The sequence below is a fragment of the Nyctibius grandis genome, chromosome 1 (assembly GCF_013368605.1).
Source record: "Nyctibius grandis isolate bNycGra1 chromosome 1, bNycGra1.pri, whole genome shotgun sequence".
Lineage (NCBI taxonomy): Eukaryota > Metazoa > Chordata > Aves > Nyctibiiformes > Nyctibiidae > Nyctibius > Nyctibius grandis.
The window spans coordinates 36,006,919-36,034,323 of record NC_090658.1 but is presented as its reverse complement, the minus strand read 5'-3'; the positions used below and the strand labels follow the sequence as shown (position 1 = coordinate 36,034,323).

At 48.8% G+C, this 27,405-nt stretch overlaps 2 protein-coding genes across 7 annotated transcripts in view; one reads left to right on the top strand and one right to left on the bottom strand.

The window, feature by feature from the left end:
• The window catches only part of XPO5 (exportin 5), a 31,081-nt gene extending 15,449 nt beyond the window's left edge, over window positions 1–15,632 (bottom strand). For 2 of the 5 annotated variants that reach the window (XM_068404328.1, XM_068404357.1), the window contains exons 1-19: window positions 15,492–15,632; window positions 15,050–15,171; window positions 14,323–14,395; window positions 13,585–13,722; window positions 13,099–13,281; window positions 12,027–12,068; window positions 11,109–11,135; window positions 10,588–10,773; window positions 9,813–9,889; window positions 9,266–9,365; window positions 7,748–7,831; window positions 7,206–7,331; window positions 6,870–6,960; window positions 5,272–5,400; window positions 4,402–4,517; window positions 3,277–3,432; window positions 2,817–2,858; window positions 2,106–2,213; window positions 35–234 (exon numbers count right to left, since the gene is read on the bottom strand). In XM_068404328.1, coding sequence (XP_068260429.1) covers window positions 35–234; window positions 2,106–2,213; window positions 2,817–2,858; window positions 3,277–3,432; window positions 4,402–4,517; window positions 5,272–5,400; window positions 6,870–6,960; window positions 7,206–7,331; window positions 7,748–7,831; window positions 9,266–9,365; window positions 9,813–9,889; window positions 10,588–10,773; window positions 11,109–11,135; window positions 12,027–12,068; window positions 13,099–13,281; window positions 13,585–13,722; window positions 14,323–14,395; window positions 15,050–15,171; window positions 15,492–15,596 — 2,105 coding nt within the window. In that variant the 5' untranslated portion in view covers window positions 15,597–15,632. The remainder of the gene's footprint in view (window positions 1–34; window positions 235–2,105; window positions 2,214–2,816; window positions 2,859–3,276; window positions 3,433–4,401; window positions 4,518–5,271; window positions 5,401–6,869; window positions 6,961–7,205; window positions 7,332–7,747; window positions 7,832–9,265; window positions 9,366–9,812; window positions 9,890–10,587; window positions 10,774–11,108; window positions 11,136–12,026; window positions 12,069–13,098; window positions 13,282–13,584; window positions 13,723–14,322; window positions 14,396–15,049; window positions 15,172–15,491) is intronic. The other 3 variants (XM_068404339.1, XM_068404347.1, XM_068404358.1) reach the window with 3 other exon arrangements.
• A 200-nt stretch (window positions 15,633–15,832) lies between these two features.
• Window positions 15,833–25,886, top strand: POLH (DNA polymerase eta). 2 transcript variants are annotated; one of them, XM_068403205.1, is made up of 10 exons: window positions 15,833–16,011; window positions 16,113–16,247; window positions 16,339–16,568; window positions 16,995–17,164; window positions 20,447–20,550; window positions 21,605–21,724; window positions 22,320–22,443; window positions 23,114–23,179; window positions 23,881–24,044; window positions 24,907–25,886. In XM_068403205.1, the coding sequence occupies exons 1-10, from the start codon at window positions 15,875–15,877 to the stop codon at window positions 25,760–25,762; spliced, it is 2,106 nt and encodes a 701-aa protein (XP_068259306.1). In that variant the 5' UTR covers window positions 15,833–15,874; the 3' UTR covers window positions 25,763–25,886. The 2 variants fall into 2 exon arrangements, with proteins under 2 accessions (XP_068259306.1, XP_068259316.1); XM_068403215.1 differs by lacking the exon at window positions 21,605–21,724.
• The last annotated feature ends 1,519 nt before the right edge of the window (window positions 25,887–27,405 follow it).

Below are 27,405 nucleotides of genomic sequence, written 5' to 3'. Positions count from 1 at the left end.
CCTCCAGCTCAAAGCTCAGAAAAATGATCCATACCTCTGCATCTCTGGGGACAGCCACAAGCCAGCCACAGGAGCCATGAGCTCCTCCAGGAAAGCTTTCTGCCGCTCATAGTCCTTGAACTGGTTGCTGACGAGGACAAGGGCCTCCATAAGAGCACACTTCTCCATCTGCGTCAGAAGTAGCTCATTGGAGAGCAGCTGCTTCACATGGTTGTACAACATCTCAAAGTTTGGCTAGAAAATACATCCAAGTGGAAGAGCGTCATGCATTTGATGTGGAGGAGGGACACTGGGGGAGACAGAGGTGGGGTGTACTGTACTATGCAGAACAGCTGGAGGAGCATGTCTAAGTCACTTTTTCTCTACATAGCCATCTCCTTCCTAGTTTCAAGTTTCTCTGAATCTTCAGTCTAAAAGAACCTCTTCTCTTCCCTACCCTCTATCATCATCCTGCATCCAGTTTAGTCTGCAGAATGAGTGAAATAAGCAGAGGAAATCTCTCTCTTCTAGGCGGTCATATCCCTTACAGAAGTGTCACACCTCAAAATAGTCCTGGTGCTTTTATTTGCTCACAGAAAGTACCTCACTCCTTTGGCGCTCAAGTGCCAGACTTAGGACTCTTCCATCCCTTTGCTCACAATTAGGTTAATAACGATTCATACAGTCACAGAATCACAGAATGTTAGGGATTGGAAGGGACCTCGAAAGATCATCTAGTCCAATCCCCCTGCCGGAGCAGGATTACCTAGATCATGTCACACAGGAACGCGTCCAGGCAGGTTTTGAATGTCTCCAGAGAAGGAGACTCCACAATCTCTCTCTCTGGGCAGCCTGTTCCAGTGTTCGGTCACCCTCACTGTAAAGAAGTTTTTCCTCATATTTATGTGGAACCTCCTGTGTTCCAGCTTGCACCCATTGCCCCTTGTCCTGTCAACGGATGTTATTGAGAAGAGCCTGGCTCCATCCTTGTTACACTTGCCCTTTACATATTTATAAACATTAATGAGGTCACCCCTCAGTCTCCTCTTCTCCAAGCTAAAGAGACCCAGCTCCCTCAGCCTCTCCTCATAAGGGAGATGTTCCACTCCCTTAATCATCTTCGTGGCTCTGCACTGGACTCTCTCTAGCAGTTCACTGTCCTTCTTGAACTGAGGGGCCCAGAACTGGCCCAGTCATCACTATCTCCATGGGAATGGTTGAGTTTCTTCCCTACCCACTCTGGTCGCAACCATGACCTCCTGTAAGTTTGTATAAGCATTATAAGCATACATGTATAAGCATATCAGCAAAGTCACCTGACTATATTTTGGAGCGGCTCTGGGCCCTTGGCTCTTCCAGTGAGGATGTGTGGCTGGCCATGGGAAAGAGAGAGCTGTAGTTCAAGGACTAGTAAAGCAGGACAAAGACAAATCCACCAGTTCTTAGCAGCTATTGCAGAATGCAGACGGGAACCCCTAAATTACTGTAATTAGCATCCTCAAAAAATGTTTTTGTTTAAACTAGCAATGTCCTATGGTGCCCCAATAATCCTAGAACCACTCCACACAAACACCACTAAAGAAAGGAGTTCAGAGCTACGCGTGTTGCATGCAGGCTGCTTAGTTCAGCAAAACCAAACAAAACACCGGCTCATGGATTTCAAACATATCTGTTTTTTCTAGTCTCCTCAAGCTAATCCAGAAAACAAATACTCTCCTCTTGCTCCTACATTCTGTTAAGTAACAGAAGAAAGTCTGGAGATTAGTCATTGCTAGTGTCTTCAGCTAAGGAATCAACTCAGACCACCACAAGTGACAAAATGGAAATTCAGCAAACATTCCCATAAAACGACCCTAGTGCTGCTTGTATCCTCCTCCTCATCCCTTTTGCATTTAACCCATCACCTTTCCATTTAACTCATCACTTTACAATTCAACTCTTCAGGCAGAAAATTTTTTGGGAGCGGAGCGGGAAGGGAGGTGCAGGGAATAAAGCACTTTGGCATTTGCACAGCAGGAATGTTTTTTGAAAGAAAAACAGAGCCTGTAGTCAAGGAAGCTGAAGATCACACAAAATCCAGCTGAAACTGAGGCAAGACTCTTCATGATAGAGTTGAACTTACATACCAGGACAAGCTCAGGATAATCCCGACACATCTTTATGATTGAGGAGCATGCATGCCTTCTCACATTCTTCACTGCTCGAGTTCTAGGAGCCTGGACAGACATAACAAACTTCAATGCAACAAAACAAAAGTTCAGACAAATGCAGGGTATCTTCAAGAGACAAATGCATTACATACAGTTTTCTGCACTGTTGAGTACAGATCAAAAAAGCATTTCCATACCCCCCACCCCAAACAATCGCATAACAACCAAATTTCCTCTGGAGCAGTAGCCAACCCAAGACGCCCATGTTCAAACAAGCTGTGCTCAAGGAGAGAGGATGACATGGATCTTACTATTTCAAGACTCCACGCACTCCCTAGGTAGCTGGCAGTTTTACAGCCATCCTTCACAGCCACGTACACCAATCACTGAAGAGTACCCACAGCTAACGAAGGGATTTCACTCTCAGGAAGGCCAACACAGACTTTGGGACTAAGTGCACCGGCCTTAGACCACACCTGTGGCCTTCTGAATGTGTGAGCCAAAGCTTATTAGGCTATGTTAACAAAGAACAGAGCAGTTCTATCTAGAATTCCCAGCCCTTTCCAGCAGCAGGACTACACTCGAGAAGCCTACTACAGCAGAGTCTTCAGACTCAGCATGCTGTTGAACAGAATATGATTCGATCCAACTCTCACAGCTTATTAGTAGACAATAATTCAGACATACCTTACTTTCTTCTATGACTTCAAAGGTAACTGAAGCAAACAGCTGTGAGAAAAGGGAGGAAAAATCCAAAACCTCATGTCAGTTGTTAATATCTAGCACTCACATATTTCTTGAGCTCAAGGAATAGATCATAAGACTTTGGTGCAATTTCGTTACAGTCAGTGAAGAACTCTTGACTAAGCTGACAGACGAATCATCAGCACAGTGAGGCCTTGGAATAAAACACGGTGTTTACTGGCCAGAGCATGCACTTAATATTTAAGGCTAGAAACTGCAAAATTTGCATTATTTGACATTGTTTCTTCTTGAACAAGACTCGACCTCAGTTTTTCCCATCTTTAACACGAAGGATAGTCCTTCCCTGACAGTAAAGCCAAGAGGATTAACTCCTGCAGCTTAGTACAAGGGCCTTGAACCACAAAAAGCCTACTTGATTTTAGCATTGTCTACAAGTACCTACCTTGGAAAGTACCAGCGGTAGGTATTCTGGTCGGTAAGTGACAAATGGGAACAGAGCAGAGACGTTGGTGAGCACACAGGACAGGATGAGAGGATCCTTTGTTTCAAAACTAAGGACAAGCTGCAGAAGATCTATGCCATCGTTCACTGGGATTTCCTACAGAGGAAGGAAAGGGAAAGCAGAAGGAAAGAAACAAAGGAGGCAATGCTCAGTATTTCAGCCTGTAGCACACATCCTACATCTCCTAGAGCTAGGCCACAGAGCTGCTGCTATCGTATCAGGCCTCTCAGCTGAACACAGCTGTTCTCAAAGCGGAAAGAAAAGCAGTAGAAACCCCAGTTTAACTGTGTGCTATGTGCACTTGCTGAGGGAAAAAGAACAGCAGCATTGCCATTGTTGGTAGGGCAGTCTTGAGATGTCAATCTCAAGTCCCCATACTATTGCTTGCACCTCTGGGAAAGGTAATTTTCCTCTCTCTCAGTTTCACTCTCAATTCTCCTGACTCTGTTCAATAGATTCCATGCTTAACCAACTATATCAACCCATATAATTATTTTACTGTGGTTAGAACGATGAACTAAAGTGCATAAGCAGCCTAATCCAATAAAAAAAAATCAAGTCAGTCTACATCAGATAGAGAAAAAAAGGCTTTCCTTCTTTTTGCCTCCTGTCAAACAAAAAGCAGATGGAAATTGCTTCTGATCTTCTACTCCCTGAGCATGAGTTTTCTCTCATTTAGTTAAAAGTTAAAAATAAAATAAAATTTAAAAAATCTAATCAGGGGATAATTGAAAAGAATAAAGTTAGCAAAATTCCACTTAAGCAGTCCTCTTCTCCTCTAGCAAGGCACTATGTCAAAGCATGCCACCTGAGAGCTCTCCTGTGACTTCTCATGGCATAGCGTCCAGAACCAAGACATGCCTGACAGAGTAAGCCAGTATGAGTTTGGTCCCATCTAAAGAGGGGTCACTACACCTCATGAGAATTACTCACCAAACAATCTGGGGTTTTGCATGGAGGTAACTGGTTACTACAAACTTTTCCATGACAACATAGCTGAAGAAACCCACTCATGTCAACCCAGAACAAGCCAGGAGAGCAGGAAAGAGCATCTAGTACACATACTTCTTTATCCAGGGTTCGAAACATCTGGCTGATGACGCTCTCTGAGAAGAAGGTCATGGCATCCCACTGCACAAATGATGGAGAGAAGATGGAGCAGAGACCTTCACCTGTCTTAGCTGAAAGGAAGACAACACAGGAGCTCTCACCATGCTCCTCCCCACATGCACACCACCAGGCTGATAAGCTCCCACGCTGCAACACCTTAGCACTCACAAGTATTTTGGTCACACAGCTCTCCCTGCAGATGCCTGGGAGGGATGCACTGGGAGCAATTAAGGTACTCCCGTGCGATCTACCTCATTCAAGTGAAGGCTCCTGAGACATAAGTCTGATCTTTGAGATACTATAGGGAGCAACACCAACAAATCACAGAAGGGAAAAGGAATGGAGGGAGATCACATGCCCAGACTCAGTACTGCAGGCAAGACTGCCCTCGGTGTTACTTTACAGAGCATCAAGTGGCCTTCCTTCACAGGAGGAAAGCAAGGTGACTGACAGAGGGATCTGCCAGCCAGGCAGAACCTCCCTGGACAAAAATAATGTGTTACAGAGATAACAAGGCCCAAATAATTGTAAAATTGTATCAGAGCGACAGCTGCATCCATGTTGCAGAGAAATTTGGGGGAGGGAAAGGAGAAGCCAGGGGCTTTACATTAGCTATTCCATAGGTAGGCTGCAAAGGGTTAAATGTGGGGTGGAGTGGGTTTGATTTGATTTTGCTTTTAACTTGCAAAGACCTTAAAAGCCTGACAGCCTAGTGTTGAGTCTTGGCTCCTCCTTAAAAAAAGAAGAAAAAAAGGCAAAAAAATTTCTTCTTGGCTTGAATTAAAAAACAAATCCCATAGCCCTAATTTTTTTCAGGTAACTTACAGTTCATGGGTCCAGTATCAACAGGAGCTGTGAGCTGGTACTTCAGCCATTCACCAGCCATTTGGAAGCCAGTTCGAGGGTCCAGACGACAAGCCATCCTCATCACCTCTCCTTGCTGGGCTCGGAAAGCTGCAGTGAAAAATCAGACACCATGCAACAAGCTGATGCTACAAATGCTCCCTTCCCCGAAGCCCACCTGCAGATTTGCACACCTGGGAACATTACAGACTGTTGCTCCAGCAATAGCTGTGTAGTAAGCTCAGATACACAGTCAATAAACTAGGTGTAACAGGATGGGCAATTTTTTTAAGTTATTTAAAGGGACTAAAAAATGGTAGATTAACATGAGAAGAAGTACAATTAAAGTGCAATATGAATTATGAAAATCTATGCTAAACCCAGATTTACTACAATTAAGCCTCTATTTTTGATTTAAAAAAATCTTCAAACTATACACGTTTGCTGCTTACAAAGCACTTTGAGATACTCAGACAGAAAAACAGCATTAGATAACTACCGCTTCCTTCAGCTAAACGCTTTTTCTAGATTATTCAACTGAACTCGTCAGCCTCGAATCTGAGCTAAGCTAATGTAAACTCAAAAAACCCAAAGTAGTCTTGTTTTCAATTTCAAAGATATGAAAAACAAAGTACAGAACACAAATTTCCTTTGTTCCAAAATATTCCAGTACGTGACCACACAAAAGAATCAGCTCTGCTGACTACAGATGCAACTTGCGTGCTCATATGAGTTGTTTTATCATGTAATTTTATTTTGTGTTTCAATTTAGTTTTATTCTCATATATATGTAATACGTTCAATATAATTTAATTCCCTAAAACCAGTTCAAATTCTGGCTTCGTGCATTTAGCTACTTTTTGATTTCCACACAAACAGATTTATTACAATAAGTAAAAAATAAACTATCTAATAAGCAGTAAAAAAATGCAACACTTAAAATCTTCAAACACAAATGTAAAAAGTAAGAATTAAAGTAATTTATTAAGTATATCCTCCCAGCCACGAAGTGAATACCAAACTATACCAGCCAGTGAGAACCAGGCTCGGTTTTGGAAAGTAAAATACGAGAACAAAGAAAAAACATTATTAATACCCAGGGTTCCCTGTTTGCTGGTTTAAGAACATGATTAAATTTGGATATTTTAATTATTCAACTCTAGCTATTGGTACTGAACCAGAAGCTTCTTAGCATGGCCAAGACAGATTTTCTTTCTAGAATGACATTTAAAGTCTTTTGTAAGCTGCCTTCCTCTCCCAACCTGAGCAGGACTCCAGGCTGTTTCATTTCCTCCTCTAGGTGACCAAGAGGCACATTTTCTTTGATACTAGGTAGCACATGGTACTAGGCCACCTACCTGGCCAGCAAGCAAAATAATATCAAAGAGTAAGTAAAATGAAATGCCTGAGCTGCCACAGGAAAATCCTAAATTAATTTTACTCCAAGATCCACGCTGAAAGAGTCAAGACAAAAATGGAAGCTGTCAAGCCAACATGGCAGGCTCCAAACTCAGCCAGCAACTAGAAAGTAAAAGGAAAGGCACAGCCAACAGTATCCACACAGGGTGATGGCAACTTACAGTTGAAGAAGGCATTGAAGTCCTCATCACTGTCAAAATCAAAGCGGGAGTATTCACAACTGGGACTGTCTGTTTTAGAGGGAAAGCCCACCTGGAGACAGAGCAGACACGGTCAGGAAGGAAGAGAAGTCACCCATCACAGCTAACACCAGCTTCAAGGAGATGAAGACTGAAGGCAAGGAGCATACAGTAAAATGCTGAGATAAGCTGTTTGCTCAGCGGCCTGGAGATCACATCTGTGGCAGACACAATAAAAATGTAGTTTCTCCCCATAATCCACAGGCCGGGTTCACCTAGGCACCTTCTCACACCTATCTGGCCGCAGTTCCCACATACCTTCACTAGGTTGGTCATAGATGCACGGAGATACTTGGGAATCATAGCCAGCAACAAGGGGTCACGAGACAGAACTTCATGCCGAAAGAGGGCTCCCCATGTGATCTGGGTGGAAGAGCGCAAAAACTGGGGGGAGAAGAGAGAAGAGAGGGGAACAGAGCAGGATTTCAGTGCTGGAATCTCCACCGCTAACATTAAGTGTTGCTATCAGAAGGCAATAGCAAATTACACGGACTATTCAGTTGAGGCCAAGGCACATTGTAGGCACAATGCAAACTTGCAGAACGTCAAAAGTCTCTAAGTAAACAGTAGGGCTGGTTGCAAATTCTGCACTTTCTACTCAGCACCTCTGTGTCAGGCACTGTTCCCAATGGGGTGGTAATAGAGGAGAAACCACTCTGCCTTCCAGGTCTTCAGCTGCCATGGAGAGGCTGGAGAGCAATATTTGGCAGCTGAAGTTCTGCAGTCTTCTATAGTCAGCTCAATTATGCATTCACACACTCTTACATAGACATACATGAGACTTTCAGCCCTCTACATACCTGGCTGGGATGGGTTGTGAAAGCTAAAAATGAGTCAAGGTATTTTCCAAAGTTGGTTGGCGTTTCCACATCAGAATCTGAGCCCTATTAGGAAGACAAATAATTTCAGACAAAATGCTAACTCTGTGTCACGCTGGGCTCATCAGTGGTATGTCTCTGGGTAAAGCAGGAGCTCTACATCCAAGGCCATAGACCGTAAAGGAGCAGAGACAAAAACACTGAACAACTGTGATTTTTTCTGAAACCAGTATAGCCTGAGGTGTAGCAAGTTCTGCTGAGCAGTCTGGGGGTGCTGGAGACAGCACCACCCTCATTCAAGAGAAAGAGTGACTTCTCAGATACTAGAGTTCCATTAAAACCAAATTCGTAACTGCTGCTGCTGCTGCCACCATGAGTCACAATTTTACTCCTATTGGGTCAAGCCCACCCAGCAGTACCGAAGTGGAGCCATTCACAACCGCAGACTGCAGGATTTCACAAGTACACACAGATGATTTCACTCCCATTCCTCTAAATGTTTCCTGCATTTAACGTATGGACATCTCTTACCAATAAATTCCTGTGAAGTTTGTCAGGAGAATGTTTTGCCCAGAGCCATAAATTCAAGGTTTTGCTGCTCCTCACTAACCATAATATGACCTGGTGCCCTCAAGATCCCTGTTCTGGAGCTGTACAGCTCAGTGCTGCCTCTCCTGAGTGAATCTGGATGGGAGGACTCAAATCCCCATCTCATTACTTCATTACAGACTAACAGCAAGTGAAGTCACTGAAAGTAATTACACACCCTTTGTTTGCTGTCCATTCTTTTTAGGGATAAATTCTCAAAGGTTTTTTTTTTTTCTTTACCTCCCTGTGTGAATTTACTTTGCTCTATCACTTGCACAGGCTGTCTGCCTCAGTGTCCCCACGAACAGCATCTCTCAAGAAGCCTGCCTTCTTTACTGTAGAAGCATTGTGCTGAACGGAGGAAGAGGGAATTCAGCAACCAGTGTGGCATGCTAAGTATCAGTGTGCATCTTCATCTCAACATTAACACAAAGCATCAGAAAGATGAACATCAGGAACAAAACCTGTTTCTTCCTTCAGCTTGAAAGAATCTTGGTATAAGAACAAATAGGTATACTGTTTGAGTTATTTTAATTGGGAATTTAAAAGGCTTCCAACACAAGAGTAATTTCCTGGAGTAGTTTTTCTGTAGCAGCAGACAGCAAGAAACAACCAATTTTCAGTGAAGCTTCAGCATTTTACAGAGGTTATAGGAGCTGGTTCTTGATGACAGCAAAGGCCTGGAATAAATCAGTCAGGGCCCCTCCATTCTACATTCCTATGACTTGGCAGGACACAGTTATCCCACTTGCAAGCAGGGTCATTTCTGCCTTTTCCAAATGTGTGAAGAGAACCCTACGGCTACCAAATGTGTAGAGAGAACCCTGGTCCTACCTTAGATCAGGATTGCCTCACCCTCAGCCCTAATAACTAGCCTTGCCAGGGCTGCTGCTGGTATTGGTAGTGACTTACTAGCAACGCACATAGCTGGCTGCCCAATGCGCATAAAACTTGGCAAAGTCTCTTCAAGAAAACATAGTGCTTCTCCACCAGGCCTTCTTCATCTGCTGTCCTGGGAATGAGGGGAGGGGGAAAAACAGGATCACAGTTACTCACGCTGTAGGCAACACGCACACTGCTATCTATCTTGTAGATAAAAAGAGGACTAGAGCAATTTGATTTTATTGCAGTGGGATTATCTTTGCTATTATCAAGAAGTACTGCTTTATTGGTATCTAAAACCTCTGAAATTGCCTTTCTGGAAGAGTCCCTTCTGATCAGTTTCAGGCTAAAAGAGAAGGCTGGGGAAGCTGTGATATTTACACCACTTTGTCCTTCAATTATGGGATTTGAAAAAACTTGCAGTTTTGCAGGTTTTCCAAAACAAATGGTGGTTTTGTTCTCTCCTGACCCAGTCCCAGCTTCCTGCAGGTAAGCAGCAATATATTTTGCAAATCACATCTACAAAGCCATTTGTATTCAGTTTTGTGTGAAATTACAGCAGCAGGATGGTACTCACTGGGCAGCAGAGAGAATGTAGTGCATGGCAACGTCTCCAAACAAGACCATCAGAGGCTTCCGATCCTCCAGCTTACCCTATATGTAAAATATGCCACATGCCTCAGTAAGAACATCAGTATTTATTCCCACCTACGTAACTATTTATTCCCATCTGCAAGGGAAATTAGGAGATCCCTAGTTGTCCTTCCATCTGGGTAGGGGCTTACAGTCCACAAATGATTTCAGTAAAAACTTGCCAAAAAATCTAAGGTATTCCTGATCTCAAGAAACTTCCCCAAGCAATCCCACCACAGGAACTTTACATCAAAAAAAACGATCCTGAGACATTAACTCTTCTTCATGGCAGACAGGCTAGTTACTTAAAGGCAGCTGATAAACACTCAGCCTTGACACTAAGCTGCTTGTGAACGTATGGGTCAAATCACCTGTTTAGATCCTCCTGTCATTTCTCTGAGCTGCCAGATGACACAGCTGGTGACAATATTTCCCACTTCACAGTTGTAGAAAGCGGGGGAAAAAAAAAGTCAATGGGGATCTCCAACTTCAAAACTGTGAGGAGAGGTGAGCACAGAAGTTGGAGCGTGTTCCAACAGTTGCTCTGTGCATTGTGCTGGCATGACATTCACACTAAATATCATTAACATAAACAGCCAAATTTGAATTTTGTTTCTTAAATAAAAGGTCAAAGACATCATTGCTCAATCTGAAGAATTATATAGGAGAAGAGGAGGAAAACAAAGGGGAGCCAGAGGAGCTGAGGAGGAAGAACTCACTTTCCTGCTGACAGCAATCAGGAGACACTCTGCTGCTCCTATCTGGAGCTCAGGCTCATTTAGGAGCAGACACAACATCTCCAAGAGCTTGCAGTTGTCTGCTGTGATGTGGCTCAGGGCCACCCAGTCAATGTAGCCAGCCAAGGTGTTGAGTGCTGCTATCCCCACGCGGCAGTTTGCCTGGGCCTGTGAACAGAGAGAAGGCAAGAGGTCAGGGCCAAAGAACACCAATTCCCATCCAAAGCCATCCGCTCCCTGGAAGAATAGTATCAGGAACCGCCCTGTGAGTGAGGTGGCAGCAGAAGGGTATGAGTCCCCACACTAAGGACAGTTAAGGCCTGGGCATTTCTCCACTTGTGCCTCACTTCCTTCTTCTCCAGGACTTTGTTTTATGGGTGAACAAACCCATCTGTAAATAAGAATTGCAGGTAATAGACTCCAAAGCCTGGGAGAATCCTGCTTCTAAGCAGTCCTGGTCTTAAGAATGACTAATGCATTAACTCCCATATAGCTCCACTCACCTTCGGCTCCTGAGCCAGATCGGTCTTCTGAAAAAGAAAAGAAGAGATAAGAGGTAAGTGAGCAGCTACAGCACATACTTCCACCCCACCACTGCTGGACAGGCTTATTCTCGAGAATGCAGCCAGAAGCAGCTTCACAGAAGAGCTCCCTAGTGACAGAGGCTGCAACACAGTCTCTCACTCAGGACACTGCTGCAGCCATCATAACCACCTCTGCAGCCCCCTGGCAGGTAAGACAACAGGACTTTCAATTGCCAGTTAAGCCACAATTTCCTTCTCATCCAAAAGATGACACTCCAGTCAGCAGGCATCAGGGAGACAAAGGGGACAAGAAGGAAAGGCATTGTAGCGCTTCCTGGAAGCTTCCAGGGAAGAAACTTTTGACCTTTTAGAGCATCTTAGATTCAAAAGCCAGAGTCTGAAAGATGCTGGTGGCTTTTATGTACTGAGACTGATGTGTGAAAAGGGTGAGTGATCTGTTCATGGTCAGAAAGGCAGCTGGAGAGAGAGCTGGGGCAAGAGCTTACAGCCTGACTCCCAGTTCCAAACACTTAACAGCAGCAATGCACTGCTCGCACTATGTTTTTGACTAATGCAAACGAGTCCCTCGGGCACTCGGGTTTGACTTGTTTTTCAGATGCAAAGACACCACAAGCACTTCTTTCTGCTGCAAGTCTTTGGTTTGGAAACTCTGTCCATCAATGTAGTCAGTGCAGTGATTTTAAGTTAATCTGATTGTGTCCCAAACATTTAACAACTGAGCCACCATACCAGAATTGCATACTTATAAGCACTGCAGATTATTATGGTCTCGGGGAACTGTCCATCATCTCCCCCAGTCTCAGTGTGCAGGCAGGTAACTGAACACCCAACCCTCAGAATTTACCCTGTGCACAAACATCCCAAAGATCTGCTAACCTGTGAAGTGGTGAGGGCTTCTTGTTCCTGGGGTGCTCCAACCTTGCCAATCAGAAAGATTCCACTGTTAGCAGAAGCAGCCACACTTCAGAGCCTCAAGCATTGCAATTCAAACCTTACCTGGAAATGCATTTCAACCAGACTACAGAATGCACCAGGGTCTCCCACCCACCACCATGAACTGCACAGAGAACTGTCTGCTCTACAGCAGGGTTTGTTCACCCTGCCAGTGCATCGGGAAAATGAACAGAAGTCAGGCAGGACAGGGTTTTTCAGTGCCTCTCAGTTTCACATTTAGTGTAACTCTGGATTTTAATTCACAGAAAAAAAAAACACACAAACAAAAAACAAGAGATACACCTAAGCAACTCATTTCTAGATTGGTTTCTCAATTGTGCTTCACTCTCTCAAATCCACTTCCTTCTCATAAGAACAGACTGGGGTATAGATTTGCCTTCACCATCCATCTTGACCAACCTGCACGCCTCTGACACTAGCTAAGAATTCAGGCAAGAAGTCTTTACACAAAAAGTAAGAGCATTCCTCACCACATCTTGACAAAAAAAAAGTGCTTCCTGACCTGAGCTCTCAGAGAAAAGGACCAGAGAAGCCCAGATACAATGCTGAGACACCAAAACCTCATGCATTTTGGTGCATCAACACAGACACCACTGCAGCATAAAACAGCAGAAGCTCAGGACGACGTCTCTTACTGCTGTGTGTTACATAAACTACCACAATTTAACTTGTTTCTGCCACAACCACACCTTCGTTTTGCTAAGCCATACACCCCTAGTGTCAGTGGAGCACTCCAACAGCACAGATGAGGCACACATCCACTCAAGCCATTTACGCGAGCAAATCCAAACTACCAACACTAACCCTGCCAACCTTGTGTGCTCAGACTCTCTGATCATCACTGGCTTCCCAGGCCACAGCAGATCCCTACCTCACACTGACAGCAACAGATTTCAGGCAGTTTCTGCGCTTGCTTCCAAAACAACTTGGGAGTCATACTCCAATTCCTAAATGCCTCCAGCATTGACTGAACCCAAGGAAAGGAGACTCTTACCATGCGTCTGTACTTGTTGACATTCTGCTGCAGGGTAGTTAGTAGGAAGCTGAAGATCTTCTCCATGTTCTGGGTGAGGGTTTGCTGGATATCTCGTCGCCGCTGGGTAGGCAGAGTTTGAAAAGTCACCACATCCTCTGCCAAACGTAGGAGGATGAACATCACCAGTTCTGTCTGAGTTTCCTGATGTCCCAAAATGAAACACACTCCATCAACACAGTTCAAACATTAGTAACTCTATAATCCAGCTCAGAGATGTAGAGAGACAGACAGCATGTGTAAAGATACAAGTCATACCTTGGGGAAACAAGACAGGAGGATGGCCCTCTCTCTGCTAAAACCATCTCCTAGAATAACTTAAACTGAAATAACTAAGTCCATCACCAGCCTGTCTCACTTGACCACCTGTGGCTTCCCTCAGGATGATGAAAGACTGAAACCCACACTATGAGCAAGCAGAAGAGAACAAACAGGTGTATTTCCTACCCCTTGCTTGGAGAGGGTATCCAGCTCCTTTAGCATGTCAGGCCAGTGCTGAGGCCATTCACGCTTGATCATCTCCACCACAATGCGAGACAGAACATCCTTAATGTGACTTTCCTCCTCCAAAATACTTTGAGTTCCCTGTGATAGAAGAGAGACAGAATTATACAAAACAGCAAACATCAGACATTTATAATTCTGATCTGGGAAGCACAGTGGTTGCAAATATTCTAAACCACACGAAACAAAAACAACAAAACACAACACTGGGCAGCTCTTCATCCCAGCTACCTTGGGTGACACACCTACCCTGCCAAGCACCCATAGCAAGTGAACTCTGGGAATCAAAAGGATTTTCCTCAAAAAAAGGTCACTTGGTCATGAGAGCAATCACAACAATAGAGAAAACAGGACTAAGATAATGAATTTAGTCATTCTTGTAAACGATAAGAACATCCATACTTACTGAATTTCCTCCTAAGAAAAGAAAAAGTACCTTATATACGTTACACGAGCCTCACAACTTCCTGCCATGTAAGATGACATGGTTAGTGACCTGGCTACAAGACAGGGAAAAGCACTGGAACACCCAGGGATGCATAGCAAGAAAGTAATGAAATGCAGAATTCAGTTCAGGTCCTCTGTGCTAATTAACTGGAGACTTTTCCTTTAGCTCTCACTTTCTATCTCCAAGTGAGAGAATCATGTTTCAGAGAACAGTCTAGGGTAAAAGGTACTTACATTTGATATAAGGCCCATGACATTGTTCTTTAGATAAACTTTTTCTAAGCGAGGCATATTGTTCCAGCGGAATCTGTTCAAAAGAGTTTAAAAAAAAAAAGAGAAAGAGACAAAAAGGACACCAAGTCAAAACATTTATAAAGATCTCTGACTTGATTCTCAATGAACCATCACTTTTTTACCTGAACTAAAGAGAGACGCTACAGTTCACTGACCCTGCCAGTGCCCAATCCCTTAATGAAAAGGCCGAGCTAAAAGTGCTGCTGGCAAATGGGTGTGCACCACTGAGGTCAACAGACATGAGAAGCAGCAGCAAAAGCACAAAGCATCAGATCTGTAGAGGCGGCAGAGAGAGGACTCAGACTGAACTAATACAAAGCCTCTTTGTTAGCATGAGGCTAATGACAGAGAACACTACAAAGACCTACCGATAACCCTGTGTGCTTATTTACATCTTGCGATGTCAGTGTGTCTTAGAGCTTGGTGAATCAACCTTCCCAACTTTCCTGAAAGCTATTTTCTCCTCTCCTTCCTTTACAGAGGAGGAAAGAAACAGAGCAGGACAGCAACTGTCCTCTGCTGCAGAACAGACATTCTGCATCCTGAGAGTGGCTCCCTGAAGCGGGAGGCACCGAATGGGATCAGAGCCCACACCAGCGGCCGCGTGGCAGCGGGCTGGCACCCTTTCCCGGCGCGGGGGCGCAGGCGGTGGGGCGCGCTGCCTTACTTGACCACATGCTCCAGGATCTGCAGGCCGAAGTGCCGGACGATGGCCGTCTGCGTCTTCTCCGCCAGCTTCAGCCCGCAGGGCACGCAGATGGGGCACTTCTCCTTAAACTCCTCGCAGAACTGGGACAGGGCCGGGGACACGCACACACAGTTACAACAGAGGAGTGGGCATGGGAGGGGGGTCGGTAACGGGGGGGAGAGGGCGGGTGGCCCCCGTGGGGCACAACGGGGCGGGGGAGGCGCCCGACCCCACCCAGCGCCGCGCAGGCGCAGCCCTGGCCCCCTTCCCTCGCCTGCCGGCGGCTCCCAGCGCCTCGGGGGTCGCTCGGGGCCGGCCCGACACTCCCCCATCGCCTGCCAGGACCGAGCGGGTCCCGCGGCCGTGCAGACGAGGCAGCCGCGTGGCCGGAGCCCGGCGCCTCCCCTCCGCGGCCAGGTACCTTGAGCGCCTCCAGGCGGTAGCGCTGCGTGGAGGCCGGGTCCATGATCACCGTCACCGCCTTCACCAGCTGCTCGCAGAGGCCGCTCACCTGCTCGGCGGACATGGCGGCGGCCCCGCGCCACCGGGCACCCACGGGCGAGAGGAGGGGTCGGCCGGCACGCGGCGCACGCGCGGCACGCAGCGGCTCTGCGCATGTGCCGTGGGGAGAAGGGGGCGGGTGGGGGCAAGGCGCATGTGCCCAGCACGGTCGCGGTAACACCCCCTCCGAGAACTACAACTCCCGGCATGCCCCGCGCGGGGAGGCGGCGGGGCGGGGCGCTCCACCCCGCCGGGCGGTCAGTCAGTCGGGCGGGACACGGCGGCGGCGGTGCTGGCGGGGGGATGTCGCGGGGGCGGGAGCGCGTGGTGGCCCTGGTGGACATGGACTGCTTCTTCATGCAGGTGGAGCAGCGCCTCGACCCGCAGCTGCGCGGCCGCCCCTGTGCCGTGGTGCAGTACACCGAGTGGCAGGGCGGCGGGTAGGTGCCGCCGGTGGCGGCGGGCCGGCCGTGGCCCCGGCCCCTTGCACTCCCTCCCCGCCGAGCCGTGCCCGCCTTGCACCGCCCTCCGTGTCTTGCAGGATCATCGCGGTGAGCTACGAGGCGCGCGCCTTCGGCGTGTCCCGCGGGATGTGGGCGACGGAGGCGCGGGCGCTGTGCCCCGAGCTGGCGCTGGCGCGGGTGCCCCAGGCGCGGGGCAAGGCCGACCTCACCCGGTGAGCGGGACCGGGGACCGGGCCGGGGGTGGCGGCGGCGGGGGCCGTCTGACGCGGAGCGGCGCCTGAGGCTGTGCCCGCCGCCCGGCAGGTACCGGGAGGCCAGCGCGGAGGTGATGCAGGTGCTGTCGCGCTTCGCCGCCATCGAGCGGGCCAGCATCGACGAGGCGTACCTGGACCTGACGGGCAGCGCGCGGGAGCGGCTGCGGGCCCTGCGGGGGCGCCCCCTGGCGGCCGAGCTGCTGCCCACCACCTTCGTGCAGGGGCTGCCCGACGACCCCGGGCCCGGGCCTGGCCCCGGCCCCCAGCCCAGCGGGAAGGGTACGCACCGACCCCGCCCCGGCCCCGGTTGGCCCCTCGGGGCTTCGGCCGCCGGGACCGGAGCGTTGCATACCGCGGCGGGGCGGCTCTGGCGGCTTTGCTTTGAGGCCGCACAGCGCCGCGAGAAAGGAGCCCGGTGCTGCCACCCCCGGACCTCCCGTGCTGTCCCTCTCCAGCTGCATCGGTAACACTCTCTGTACATAACAGAGGTAGCGGGCAGGCTGCTTTATCTCCCCCGAAGCAAGAGCATGGTGAATGTATCTGTGTTTTCCCTGATGAATGGCTTTTTAGGTGCCCGCTTCCCCTCCTTGCTGTTGGCACGCAGTTATGGATGCATGTGGCTGTTGGCTGGCTGATGCTACCGGTCCCTTCGCTGGGCTCAGCAAGAAATGCCCACGTTGATCCCCCTTTGTGTCCCTTTTCTAGAGGAGCTGCGGCAACGTGGCTTGCACGAGTGGCTGGCGTCACTGTCTTTCGATAACCCTGATTGTCCTGACCTGCAGCTGACCATGGGTGCAGTAATTGTGGAAGAAATGAGAGTGGCTGTAGAAGCAGCCACCGGATTCAGGTGTTCAGCTGGGATTTCACACAACAAGGTATGTGTGTAGCACATCAGCCTGACTTCTGAGTAGCAGAGTCAGAATGTGCTGTAGACACTCTTTTATGCGCTCTTCAAGTCTCCCATAGAAGATGAGCTGAGTGGGGAATGCAGCTATGTGTGAGCACACCTTCAGGGAAATTACAAGACATCTGGGAAGGTGGGAGAGGAGCTTTTTTCCCAGAGATGTGGCCTGTGCAGTCAGCAATCGATTTACTGCCTGGATTCCTGGCATACCCTAATGAGTTAGCTCACTAAGAAGAAAAGGGTTTTAACTCCCCCAGGAGAGTTTTGTTCAGGAAAAAAACATGAGCTTAAAGCAGGAAACTTCCACCTCAAGTTTTAGGCAACAGTGGCTATAGCCAGGGAACGGTTTTTACTGCCACAAATTCCCAGCGACTTGGAGGAAGAAGAATACCAGTTTGGGGCACTGAGGTGAGTCAGGTTGCTTTTCTTCTTTCTGGTCAATCGGTCTTCACCCCTGCTGGCTGCACTTTGGGTGATGCTCAGCCAGCTGCTGAGAGCAGCCGCAGGAGCACTCCGTGCGTGACAGCAGCTGCAGAAACAGACTTCGATGCTGCAGCTATAGAGGGTTTCCTGCTGGGTGAAATGCAGGGTGGTTTACGGAGAGCACCCAGCACTCCTTTCATTCTTTGCAAAAGGGGCTTATCTGTACAGTTATGACTTTAAAAATGCAGGCTCTAAATAAAAAAAAAGAAAAGGAGCAAGACTAAATGGATGCTTTGAAACTTAAGGAAGATAAACTTCATCTTAGACTGCTGCAGAAACAACTGGAACTATTACCAGCTGTACACAGGTACTGGAGCTAGTTCTGCACTGGCTCACCTTGAAACTAGAGCAGACTGTGAGGCAGACATGAGCTAGCTGAGGAAGATCACTGGTGTAGAAATTTCCAGTGGAAGGGATGTTCAATTTGCCTTTTTGCTGTTTGTAATAAAGAATAACAGAACATCCCTGCTATCCCTAGCAGCTGCTCCCAGCTTCCATTTTCTATGCCAGCATTTTTTTTTTAAAGGGAGTAAGGAAGTTATGATGTACTGTGCTGTCACTGAAAAACTGTATATCTATACCAGCAAGCACAATGCAGAGATTACCAGAGCTTACATGTGGCTGTGCAGAACATGCTACAGTGCTTCCACAGCCAGCTCACCTCTAGGCACGAACCTTTTCTGCAAAGAATGAAAGGAGTGCCGGGTGCTCTCAGTAAACCACCCTGCATTTCACCCAGCAGGAAACCCTCTATAGCTGCAGCATCAAAGTCTGTTTGTTTCTGCAGCTGCTGTCACGCCCGAAGTGCTCCTGCAGCTGCTCTCAGCATGAGCATCACCCAAAGTGTGGCCAGCAGGGGTGAAAACTGGTCAGAAAGAGGAAAAGCAACCCGACTCACCTCAGTGCCCCAAACTGGTATTCTTCTTCCTCTAAGCTGCTGGGAATTGTGTCAGCAGAAAACATTCCCTGGCTACAGCCACTGTTGCCTAAAACTCAAGGTGAATGTGTCCTGTTTTAAGCTCATGGTTTTTCTAATGAAAACTCCTGGGGGTACTTTTCTTCCTAGTGAGCTAACTCATTGGAGTATGCAGGAACCCAGCTGATAAATGAGACCAAATAATTGAATGAGCTATTTGGAAGCACCTGAAGGACAACAGCATGGTTTTATCCAGAACCACTGGTGCCAAACTCATTTATGTGCCCTCTTTGGCAGCATATGTGGCCAGGGGTACAGGGGAAACTGCAGATGTGAGGTGCTGACCTTAAGGTTTCTAACACCTCACCCTGAGTCGCATAAGCTGACGATGATACCCTGGCAAAACACAACATGACTGAGGTAATCTGAAGGGCATGCATCTAGCTGAAGAAAATCTTATTGTTCTCCATAATGACTTTGTTCTGTGAGTTGCACTTAAATTGGGGTGTTTAGAGTGGGATCCTGGGGGGATCTGTCTGAGGTCCGCTAAGAGCCAGTATTTTCACTGAAGCCTATAGAGAAGGAACAGCTGTAGGAATTCAGGTGATGCTAAGCACAGATGAGGTTCAGGGCCTGGGCTGTGAGAGTTCTGGGAGATGAGATTAGAGCTGAAAATTCTGGGCTTGAAAAAGCCCAGAAACAGTCTGAAATCACTGAACAGTGCTTATGCTCCTCACTGACGGATTTTGTGGTTTATAGGAAAAAAGCAATCAACAGGCTTTTGGCTAAGTCACAGTAAGTTAGGAAGTAGCCTGGAGTTACTGTGGACAAGCAGCAGGATGAGTCAGTAGTATGAATGCTCTTGTAGAAATAGCAAATCCTGTTTCAGCATGTGCAGATTAGAGAAGGTGTCAGAAAAAAGTAAATTATTTCTGCCTGTGTAGTCTCAGTGATTGGTTCAGCTTGCAGCCCTTCACTTTATGAACAGTGTGGGTAAACTTGTAAGAGTCTCTAGTGAAACAAGAATAACAATGATTGGACATCTGGAAAATGACTGGATATGAAAAATTGAAGGAAAGGGATCTACTTTGTCTAGAAAAGAGTGAAAACATATGCAAGCCTGTGAAACGGGCTGTTAGTAAAGATCATAGCTCAACAGGCAGGAAAGAAATTTTGCTTAGTTAGAGGATGTGTGGTAAAGCAGTGAAAGAGGAAATTATCAGACTTTTTCAAAAAAACCCCAAACGCCCAGCTAAACGTATTTCAAGCTGGTCTGTGTATTCTTGATCCTGCGGTAGATTAGTGTGGGAGGGGAAGCTGTACAGCAGATAGGCTAGAGAACATCCCTTCCTGGCTAGCAATTCTGTATTTTGCAGATTTCCTTTTGCAGCGTTATGCTGCTGTGGACCTCGCAGAGAGAAGATTAAAATAGTGACATTGGGAAAAAGCGAGACAAACACAGAAGATGAAGGAGCAGGACACCATGAGAGAAATAGCCTGGGGAGGATTATGGGGATGCTCTGGAAGCTCTGGCATGCTTACTTGATAGAAAACTAAGCCAGCCAGAACAGGTGATAGACTCAGATCCCCCAAGCTGCCTGGAGCAGGAGTCTGGCCCTTTGCAGAGCTAGAAGTCTGGAAGCAGCAGTCCTTTTGGAGCACCCAGCTGTGCATGCCAAGTCCCAAGGTGGGTACTACCTGGGAGCAAGCAACGGTGCAACCTGCACGTCCTTCCTAGCAGCTATTCCAAAGGCAGCCCTTAGAGGTGATACAGCACAAGCCGTTAGGTAGAGTCACAATAAAGTCAGTGCAAAGTGTGTAATAACAGGGTTTCCACGCTCTTCTCTTTTACAGACGCTGGCGAAATTGGCCTGTGGGTTAAACAAGCCCAACCGCCAGACACTAGTATCTTCACGATTTGTCCCGCAGCTCTTCAGCCAACTGCCCGTCGGCAATATGTAAGCACTGGGGAGCTGCCTGCTTTTGTGCAGCTTGGGCCTCAGGCTGAGCTGCTCTGTGGCAAGAGCATGTATTTGAAATGCTGGTGCTGTGATTCCACAGCCCAGGCTTTTATCGGGAAGACAGCCCTGTTTGTCTTCATTGTTGTGGTACTTGCTCCTGTTGGTTTGTCGTCATTGCTTGTGTGAGCAGAACTAAAGTGACTTGGAGGTAGGAAACTCTTCCTGGCCAACTCAAAAGAGACCAATTTAATGCTAATCGATAGCAGCCAGCAAAGGCTTTCAACTCCACAGTAACTGCTCATCAGTGCTTTTAACAAATGGAGAGGAAATCCTGCCCGTAATCCCTCACAGCTGTGTGTGACAGTTCAGGAGGAGCTGCAGCCTGCCAGGGAAGGCACCACAATGGAAGAGGCCACTAGCATCCTGTGGGCAGCCTTTCCCTGGGTAGAGCTGTGCTCAAGATGACTGCTGGGGTGCATAGGTGTAAGCTGGAGCAAACAGGGGCAAGGAGGCCATAGCTGTGCCCCAGTGCGAGTGACAGAGCTGTGCTCCCAGAGAGCAGATATGGTTTGGTTTTGAACATCTGCACTGTGCACAAGGACTTTCCCTGGTGTAGGGAAGAGTTACCAGCACCGCTGCTCCAGAGGAATGGATCCCTGGTCCTGCTCTCCAGACCTGCAGTGCTGTTCTCTGCCTTCAGTGTCTCACTAGGGATGGAGAGGGGCCGTGTAGGGAAAGGTCCTGTCTGTGTAGGAGGAAGCAGGGAGCATGCGAGGCATTCTTCAGAGCATGGTTTGGGATCACATTTTGAAGATGGAGCTGAAGGAGAGGCACTGAAACTGTGTGAGCCAAGGAGCAATTCCCACTTAACTCCTATGCGTCCTTCTGCTACAAGGAGAAGAGCTGTTATGTACCAAGTGCTCCCTTTTGTCCTACGCTTTTCTGACTGCTTCTAGCACTCCTGAACTAGGGGCAGCTGCTGCATAAAGACTTGGCATAATCTCCACATGATGCTTCATTTGTGTTCTCTGGTTTTCTTTCTCTGCCATAGCCGTAACTTGGGAGGCAAGCTTGGCACTGCCATCACAGACATCCTGGGAGTAGAGTACATTGGGCAGCTGACACAGTTCAGTGAGACGGAGCTCCAGACTCACTTTGGAGACAAAACTGGGTAATGATAAACCACGTGCCATGACTTGGCTCTTGGCAGGAACTGAGACTTCCTTTTGGTCACAGGTTCTGCTGTGATTAGGAAGGCTGGAAGGTAGAACTTCAGTGACATCTTTGAGAAGCATTGGTCTGGCAGGCCCACAAACAGGTTTCCAGTCTTGCCTGCTCCCAGGCACCCTTCCCAGGGTAATGTTTTGCCTGTCAGCCAGCTCCTCTGCAGCGTCTAGGGATGGGGCCAAGCTGTGGAAGGGCTCCCTGCAGGCTGGGAAGCTGGCAGGCTTGACAGCCTCATTACAGAGGAAATTACAAGGCTGGACTAGAGCCTGAAACACCACTTCTGGGCCCAGAGCAGCAGTTGGGGTGCCCTGCAGACTGGTGAACTGTTGCCACTTCAGGAGAAGAGGCGGAGGAGTTGCGCTGACAGGCAGTTGTGGCCTGAAGGAAGCCTGCCTCTTCAGCTGCGGCTGCAACTGCAGAGCTGGGGATGAGAGGCAGAGTCACAGCTTGCACAGAGCTGAAAGCATGGCTCAGCAGAAGGCTGCCTTGCCTGCCTGTCTGTGGCTGCCTACACCTCATGCTTCCTCTGTGGCTTTCAGGTCTTGGCTTTATGACTTGTGCAGAGGAATTGAAGAGGAACCTGTCAAAAACCGGCACCTGCCTCAGTCCATTGGCTGCAGCAAGAACTTCCCTGGGAGGACAGCCTTGGCCACGCAGAAGGAGGTAGGAGACGCCTACATCTAGCACAAGGCTTGGCCTTTGCACTGGAGAAGATGAGAATGCTAAAAGCTGAGACAGGCTGGCAAAACTGCTGCTTATCTGTGTGACGGTGCCCTGAAACTTAGCCTAGGGGCTCAGCAGGAGGAGGTGGTTTGGGGCCCAGAAATTAGGGAAATCCCCGTTTGACACAAATGCATTGACAAATTCCTGCACAAAGAGGTCCAACCTTGTAATTTCCATGAGCAAAACTGGGCCTGTGCTGTTCAAAACATATTCATTGTGCCAAGCTTCAAGGGCTTAGTTGCTAGAAAGAAGGTAACTAGCCCAAAGAAAGACAGAGGATGCACCTTACCTGTTAGCTGGGGAGAGGTTCCCACAGAGTGGTAGGAAGAGGCAAAGAGAGATCCAGGGCAGGGGACCCAGATTGCTTGGCAAGGTCTAGTAGTAATGCTGCAGGACTTGTATGGTGTCTACAGCACCTTGCCCCCAGCATTGAATCCTCACTTGGGCCAGTTCCTCCAGGAGTACTGAAGATGCAGGACCTCGTGATAGTCTGTGTCCATTGCCGTCTGATCCCCTCCAGTGTTCCCTGCTGTGCATAGCATTAACTCTGGCCTGGTGGCAGTGCTGTGAGCAGAGGCCCAACCTATCTGTTACTGCTGTTTTTGTCCAGGTGCAACACTGGCTCCTGCAGCTGGCCTTGGAGCTGGAATCCAGACTGATCAAGGACAGGAGCCAGGTAAGGAGGGGAGGCACGGGAGCAGCATTCTCCCTGCTGGCCTTTAGGAAGCCACACAGCACCTTTGCACCATGAGCTGTCTGCAGGAGGCTGAGGGCAGTGTGTGCTGGGGGAGGAAATCTGCTTGTCCTCAGCTGTATGCCTGTGTGCTGCAGTGCCTCAAGCAAAGAGGTGTGCAGGAGCCCGGCCAGGAAGGATGGTTTTGTCCCAGAACAATGCAGGGCTAAGGACAGTCCTTGTCCCGTGCTTTAGGATGCAGGGATCTGAAAGCCATCGCACCTTCATCCTGCCACACTGCTGCTCCCTTGCGAGCCCTTTGCTGATGCAGCTCTGCCTGTGTCGTGGGCTGTGAGAGGAAGAAATACACTCAAATCCAGATGGTAGACTGCAGGCCAGGGTGAGATTAACCTGCTGGCTTCATCGCTGCAGGGGGGCCAAGAAAAGGTGCACAGCTGCCTTTGAAGGAAAGCGAGGACTAACTGCTTCCCATCCCGCATGGCACAGCTGTACAAGCACTTGCTGTCCTGTATCTCATCCCTTGGAGATCAGGCCCGGCAGGACAAGCTGCCATCTGTCACACAGCATCACTGGGAGGTGGTAGCTGATAGCCCAGGGTTCTGGGCAGCGAGACCGTCTCCTCGGCCTTTCCTGCTCTTTCCTGCAGGGGTCGCTTGAAACTCATCTACTACTTCTTCCTGCAGAACCACCGAGTGGCCAAGCAGCTGATGGTGGTCATCCGCATGCAGGGAGACACCCGGGTGTCGCGCTTTTGCGCCCTGTCCCGCTATGATGCCCAGAAGATGTGCAACGATGCCTTTGCCCTCATCCAAAACTGCAACATGGCTGGGGCTCACCAGGCGGCCTGGTGAGTGTGGGAGGAAGTGGTTCACATCCCCGTCAGGGGTTGTTGTTGTGCAGGATGAGCCAGGGACCTGACAATGAATGAGCGCGTTATGCCAACTGGGAGGAAAAGCAGGCCCCAGCACACGCACAGCGGAGCGCAGTGACCTCTGCTTATTAGTGGCAGGACAGCTGTGAGAGCCTGGCCTCTTCCTAGCCCCCCACTGGGCCAGACACTTCTGACATGTATTTGGAGCTGATGATTGCTGCTGGCATGAGGGTGTCCAGCTGGAGCGAGGCAGTCCTTGCCCTGCTGGGCTGGAGAAGCTAGCCAGGCCTTGTTCTCCTCTCCTAAGGACAAAGCTACTTTTTTTGTGAAGAGGCCATTGGGGCAGGAAGGAAAACTGAGGTGCACAGCTCCCGTATTCAGTGTTACTTCCTTCGTCCTCCTACTCTGCAATGAAGGCTGATGTGTAGTTAAGGCATGAAAGTACTGTCTGTTAGGCTCCAACGAGGCTGCTGCTCCCTTAAAGCCCTCTCACCTTGCCTGGGAGTCTCACAGCAGCTCTGGCCTGTGGTGGACTGAAAGTCCAGGCTGGCAGCTGGCTGCCTCTGCTCCAGTGCCCTTTCCTTTGGGAAACGCCCTTCTGGAAAGAGGCTTTCTGCTCTGCCCAACATAGCCTGCTATGTTTGTGAGACTCAGTTCTGGAGGTAGCAGCACTAACATTTTTTCAGAGGAAATGCCTCTCCCACCCCTTGCCACATACCCAGACTGCAGTTCCCCCATCCCCTGCCTGTGAACATTTTATGTTGCTTAAAACCTTACCTCAAAACACTTCTTGCTTCCCAGGCTGGTGTCTGAGCTGATGTTGGTCTGTCCTTTGCAGGTCTCCACCACTCATATCGGTGCTTCTCTCGGCAAGCAAGTTCTCAGAGCCTGCCACACACGCTGCAGGCATTGCCACCTTCCTGACGAGTGATACCCAGTCTGATGGCACTGCCACCACCAGCCAAAACACCACATCTTCTAGGAGGCCCAGGGTCAAGTTCTTCAGGAGCCCAAGCAAAGAGCTTAGGCAGAAGCCAGCTAATGCTATTGAGTCTTTCTTCCAAAAGGCAGCAGAAAGGCAGCAGTCACAGACAGCGGCAGGAACCAGCGTGCCCACTGCTACCACTGCAGAGTCACCTGCACCCAGCTCCCTCGAGCACCAAGAGCAAGATAGCATTGGACTTGCCTCTGTGCCGTGTGACCTGGAGTCCCCTGTGAAGTGCAGCCCCAGAGACGGGAGTCCTACTTCTCCTTACAAGAGGCTTCCCTGTGAGAAGTCACTGTCTGATGTTACACAAATACCCTTGACTCCACCCAGCCCCAGGACCCTTCTGAAATCAGAGCCAGCTATGGAGGGAAATGAGCAGAATTTGCCACCCTCTCCTGAGCTCGCCCCACTCCCTCCTGCCTCGCCAGGGGACCAGCAGTGCTGTGAGAAGTGCGGCCAGCTCGTGCTGGTGTGGGAGTTCCCAGAGCACATGGACTACCACTTTGCTCTGGAGCTGCAAAGCTCCTTCCTGGAGCCCAGTGCTCCCACAGCTCCAGCAGCAGCTCCCAGCCCAAAGGCTGCACCTTCCAGGTCTCCTGCCAAGGCAAAGAACAAGCCCAAGACTCCAGCAGGATCTAGTTCAAAACGACCCAGAGAAGGTGTGACAAGAACTTTAGACTTTTTCTTTAAGCGCTTACCTCCTTAACTACCAGGCACGCTGGGAGTTTTTTAGATAATCAGTGTTTTTAAAGAATCTGTGTTTTTAAATACAGTTGAAAGTTTTTATACTGCCTGTCAGGTTTTAATGCAGAAAAGGCTAATAAATTATCTCTTCCCCAAGTCTAAGAGGAACTGGAACTTGTGAATTGCGTATGATGCTGGATGTACCCAGTTTAGCTGGGGGCAGCCAGCTTGCCTCTTCCTGCTTGGTGCAACCAGAAGCTGCATTGTTCTCTCACCTACACCTCCTTATCATGGGTATTTCCATAGCATCACTGCTCAGTAATTCTGTTCCTGCAGCTTTCTGTCCCTACTGTAAAAGCAGGCAATGCAAGCACAGTGGCTTATCCCAGGGAATCTCCAGCCACGCCTAGGCTTGAACCCCTACCCAGTCACTTAGTAGGAAGCCTTCACCTCATGGTGGTTCTCTGGCTGCCATTGCAGGCCTTGCCCTGACTGTACAACTTATATAGGGTAGCTTAGCCCTGTGGTTCCTTCTCCCCTCTCCACCCGGAAGACACTAATTTTTATTCCCTCCCTTCATCAGGATTTTTGTTACAGATGGTTTGGCAATTCCCTCTGTGGAGCAGCCCATTGCGTGATGCTTATCACCAGCTCTGGAGCGCGTAAGAAAGACTGCTCCTGTCAAATAAGATCTGAGGAAGCTGGAGCTGCACAGGCATAGTTTTTGGTGGGCTTTTTAAAATCTCAGCACCAGTTCCTGGTAATTGCTGTTGACACCTAAAAGCCTACTGCTCGAGTCCTCACAGAAGGGATGGGAAACATGCCAGAGTCACACAGCCCTCTCTGAAAGCTTTCCTCCATCACAGAAAGAGTGTATAACCACATTTTTCTTCCTTCCCAGACTCTGGGTGATACTACATCCAACTTGATGACGTGTATCTGTTTTGATTGTGCTCTGCCAAATGACTTGTTCAGCTCTCTGGGCCACAGTTCACATCAGAGTGGCCACCCCAGCGCTCTACAAATTACAACAGAGCCAACAAAGCAGAATATCGTGGAAGGGACAAGCAGGCACTGAGAGAGGGTGAGATCAGCTCCAGGGCAAGAGATGTGCTTGTCCGCCGCTGCCCGGCAGGGCTCAGCTCTGTGCTGTGCCACTAGCTGCCTGGAGCCTGCCAGCCTCTTCCAGAAGTGCTGCTGCCAATAATTTGAACTCGGCTCATAGGCAGTGGGAAGGAACGTGCCACGTCAAGGCAGCACTGGGTGGGGTCAGCTCTCTCACTTTGCAGGGAGTTTCATCAGCTGCAGGCTTCCCCTCCCTGAGAGGGGGAGAGCGCCTTTCAGGCAGCAGATAATGATGCAAAGTGCAGCTCTATTTGCATGTGCTGTTTCCCCTTTTCTGAACTGCACCATCCTTCTTGCAGCTGTTGAGCTGCTCTCCTTCCAGCACACAGCCTGTGCTGGGAAGCTGCTACGCTACTGTCAGTGGGTGTCTAATACTTGACAACACGGTTGTTGCAAGATTTCATGAAGCACAAGCAGCTCATTCTGGTGCATGCAGTGCGGCTGGTACTCAGCACAGGAAGGAATTACGGAGTCACTCCCGTTAATGACAGTCCTCATGTTGCAAAGTGACAAGTTTCCCAAAGTCCTCACGTAAAAAGA

Bases quoted from the DNA above. Each gene is read 5' to 3' on its own strand.
- POLH (XM_068403205.1), top strand. From the start codon at position 15,875: ATGTCGCGGGGGCGGGAGCGCGTGGTGGCCCTGGTGGACATGGACTGC. The intron at 21,725-22,319 runs GTAATGATAAAC...TGTGGCTTTCAG, and splicing joins CACTTTGGAGACAAAACTGG to GTCTTGGCTTTATGACTTGT. The intron at 23,180-23,880 runs GTAAGGAGGGGA...TTCTTCCTGCAG, and splicing joins TGATCAAGGACAGGAGCCAG to AACCACCGAGTGGCCAAGCA.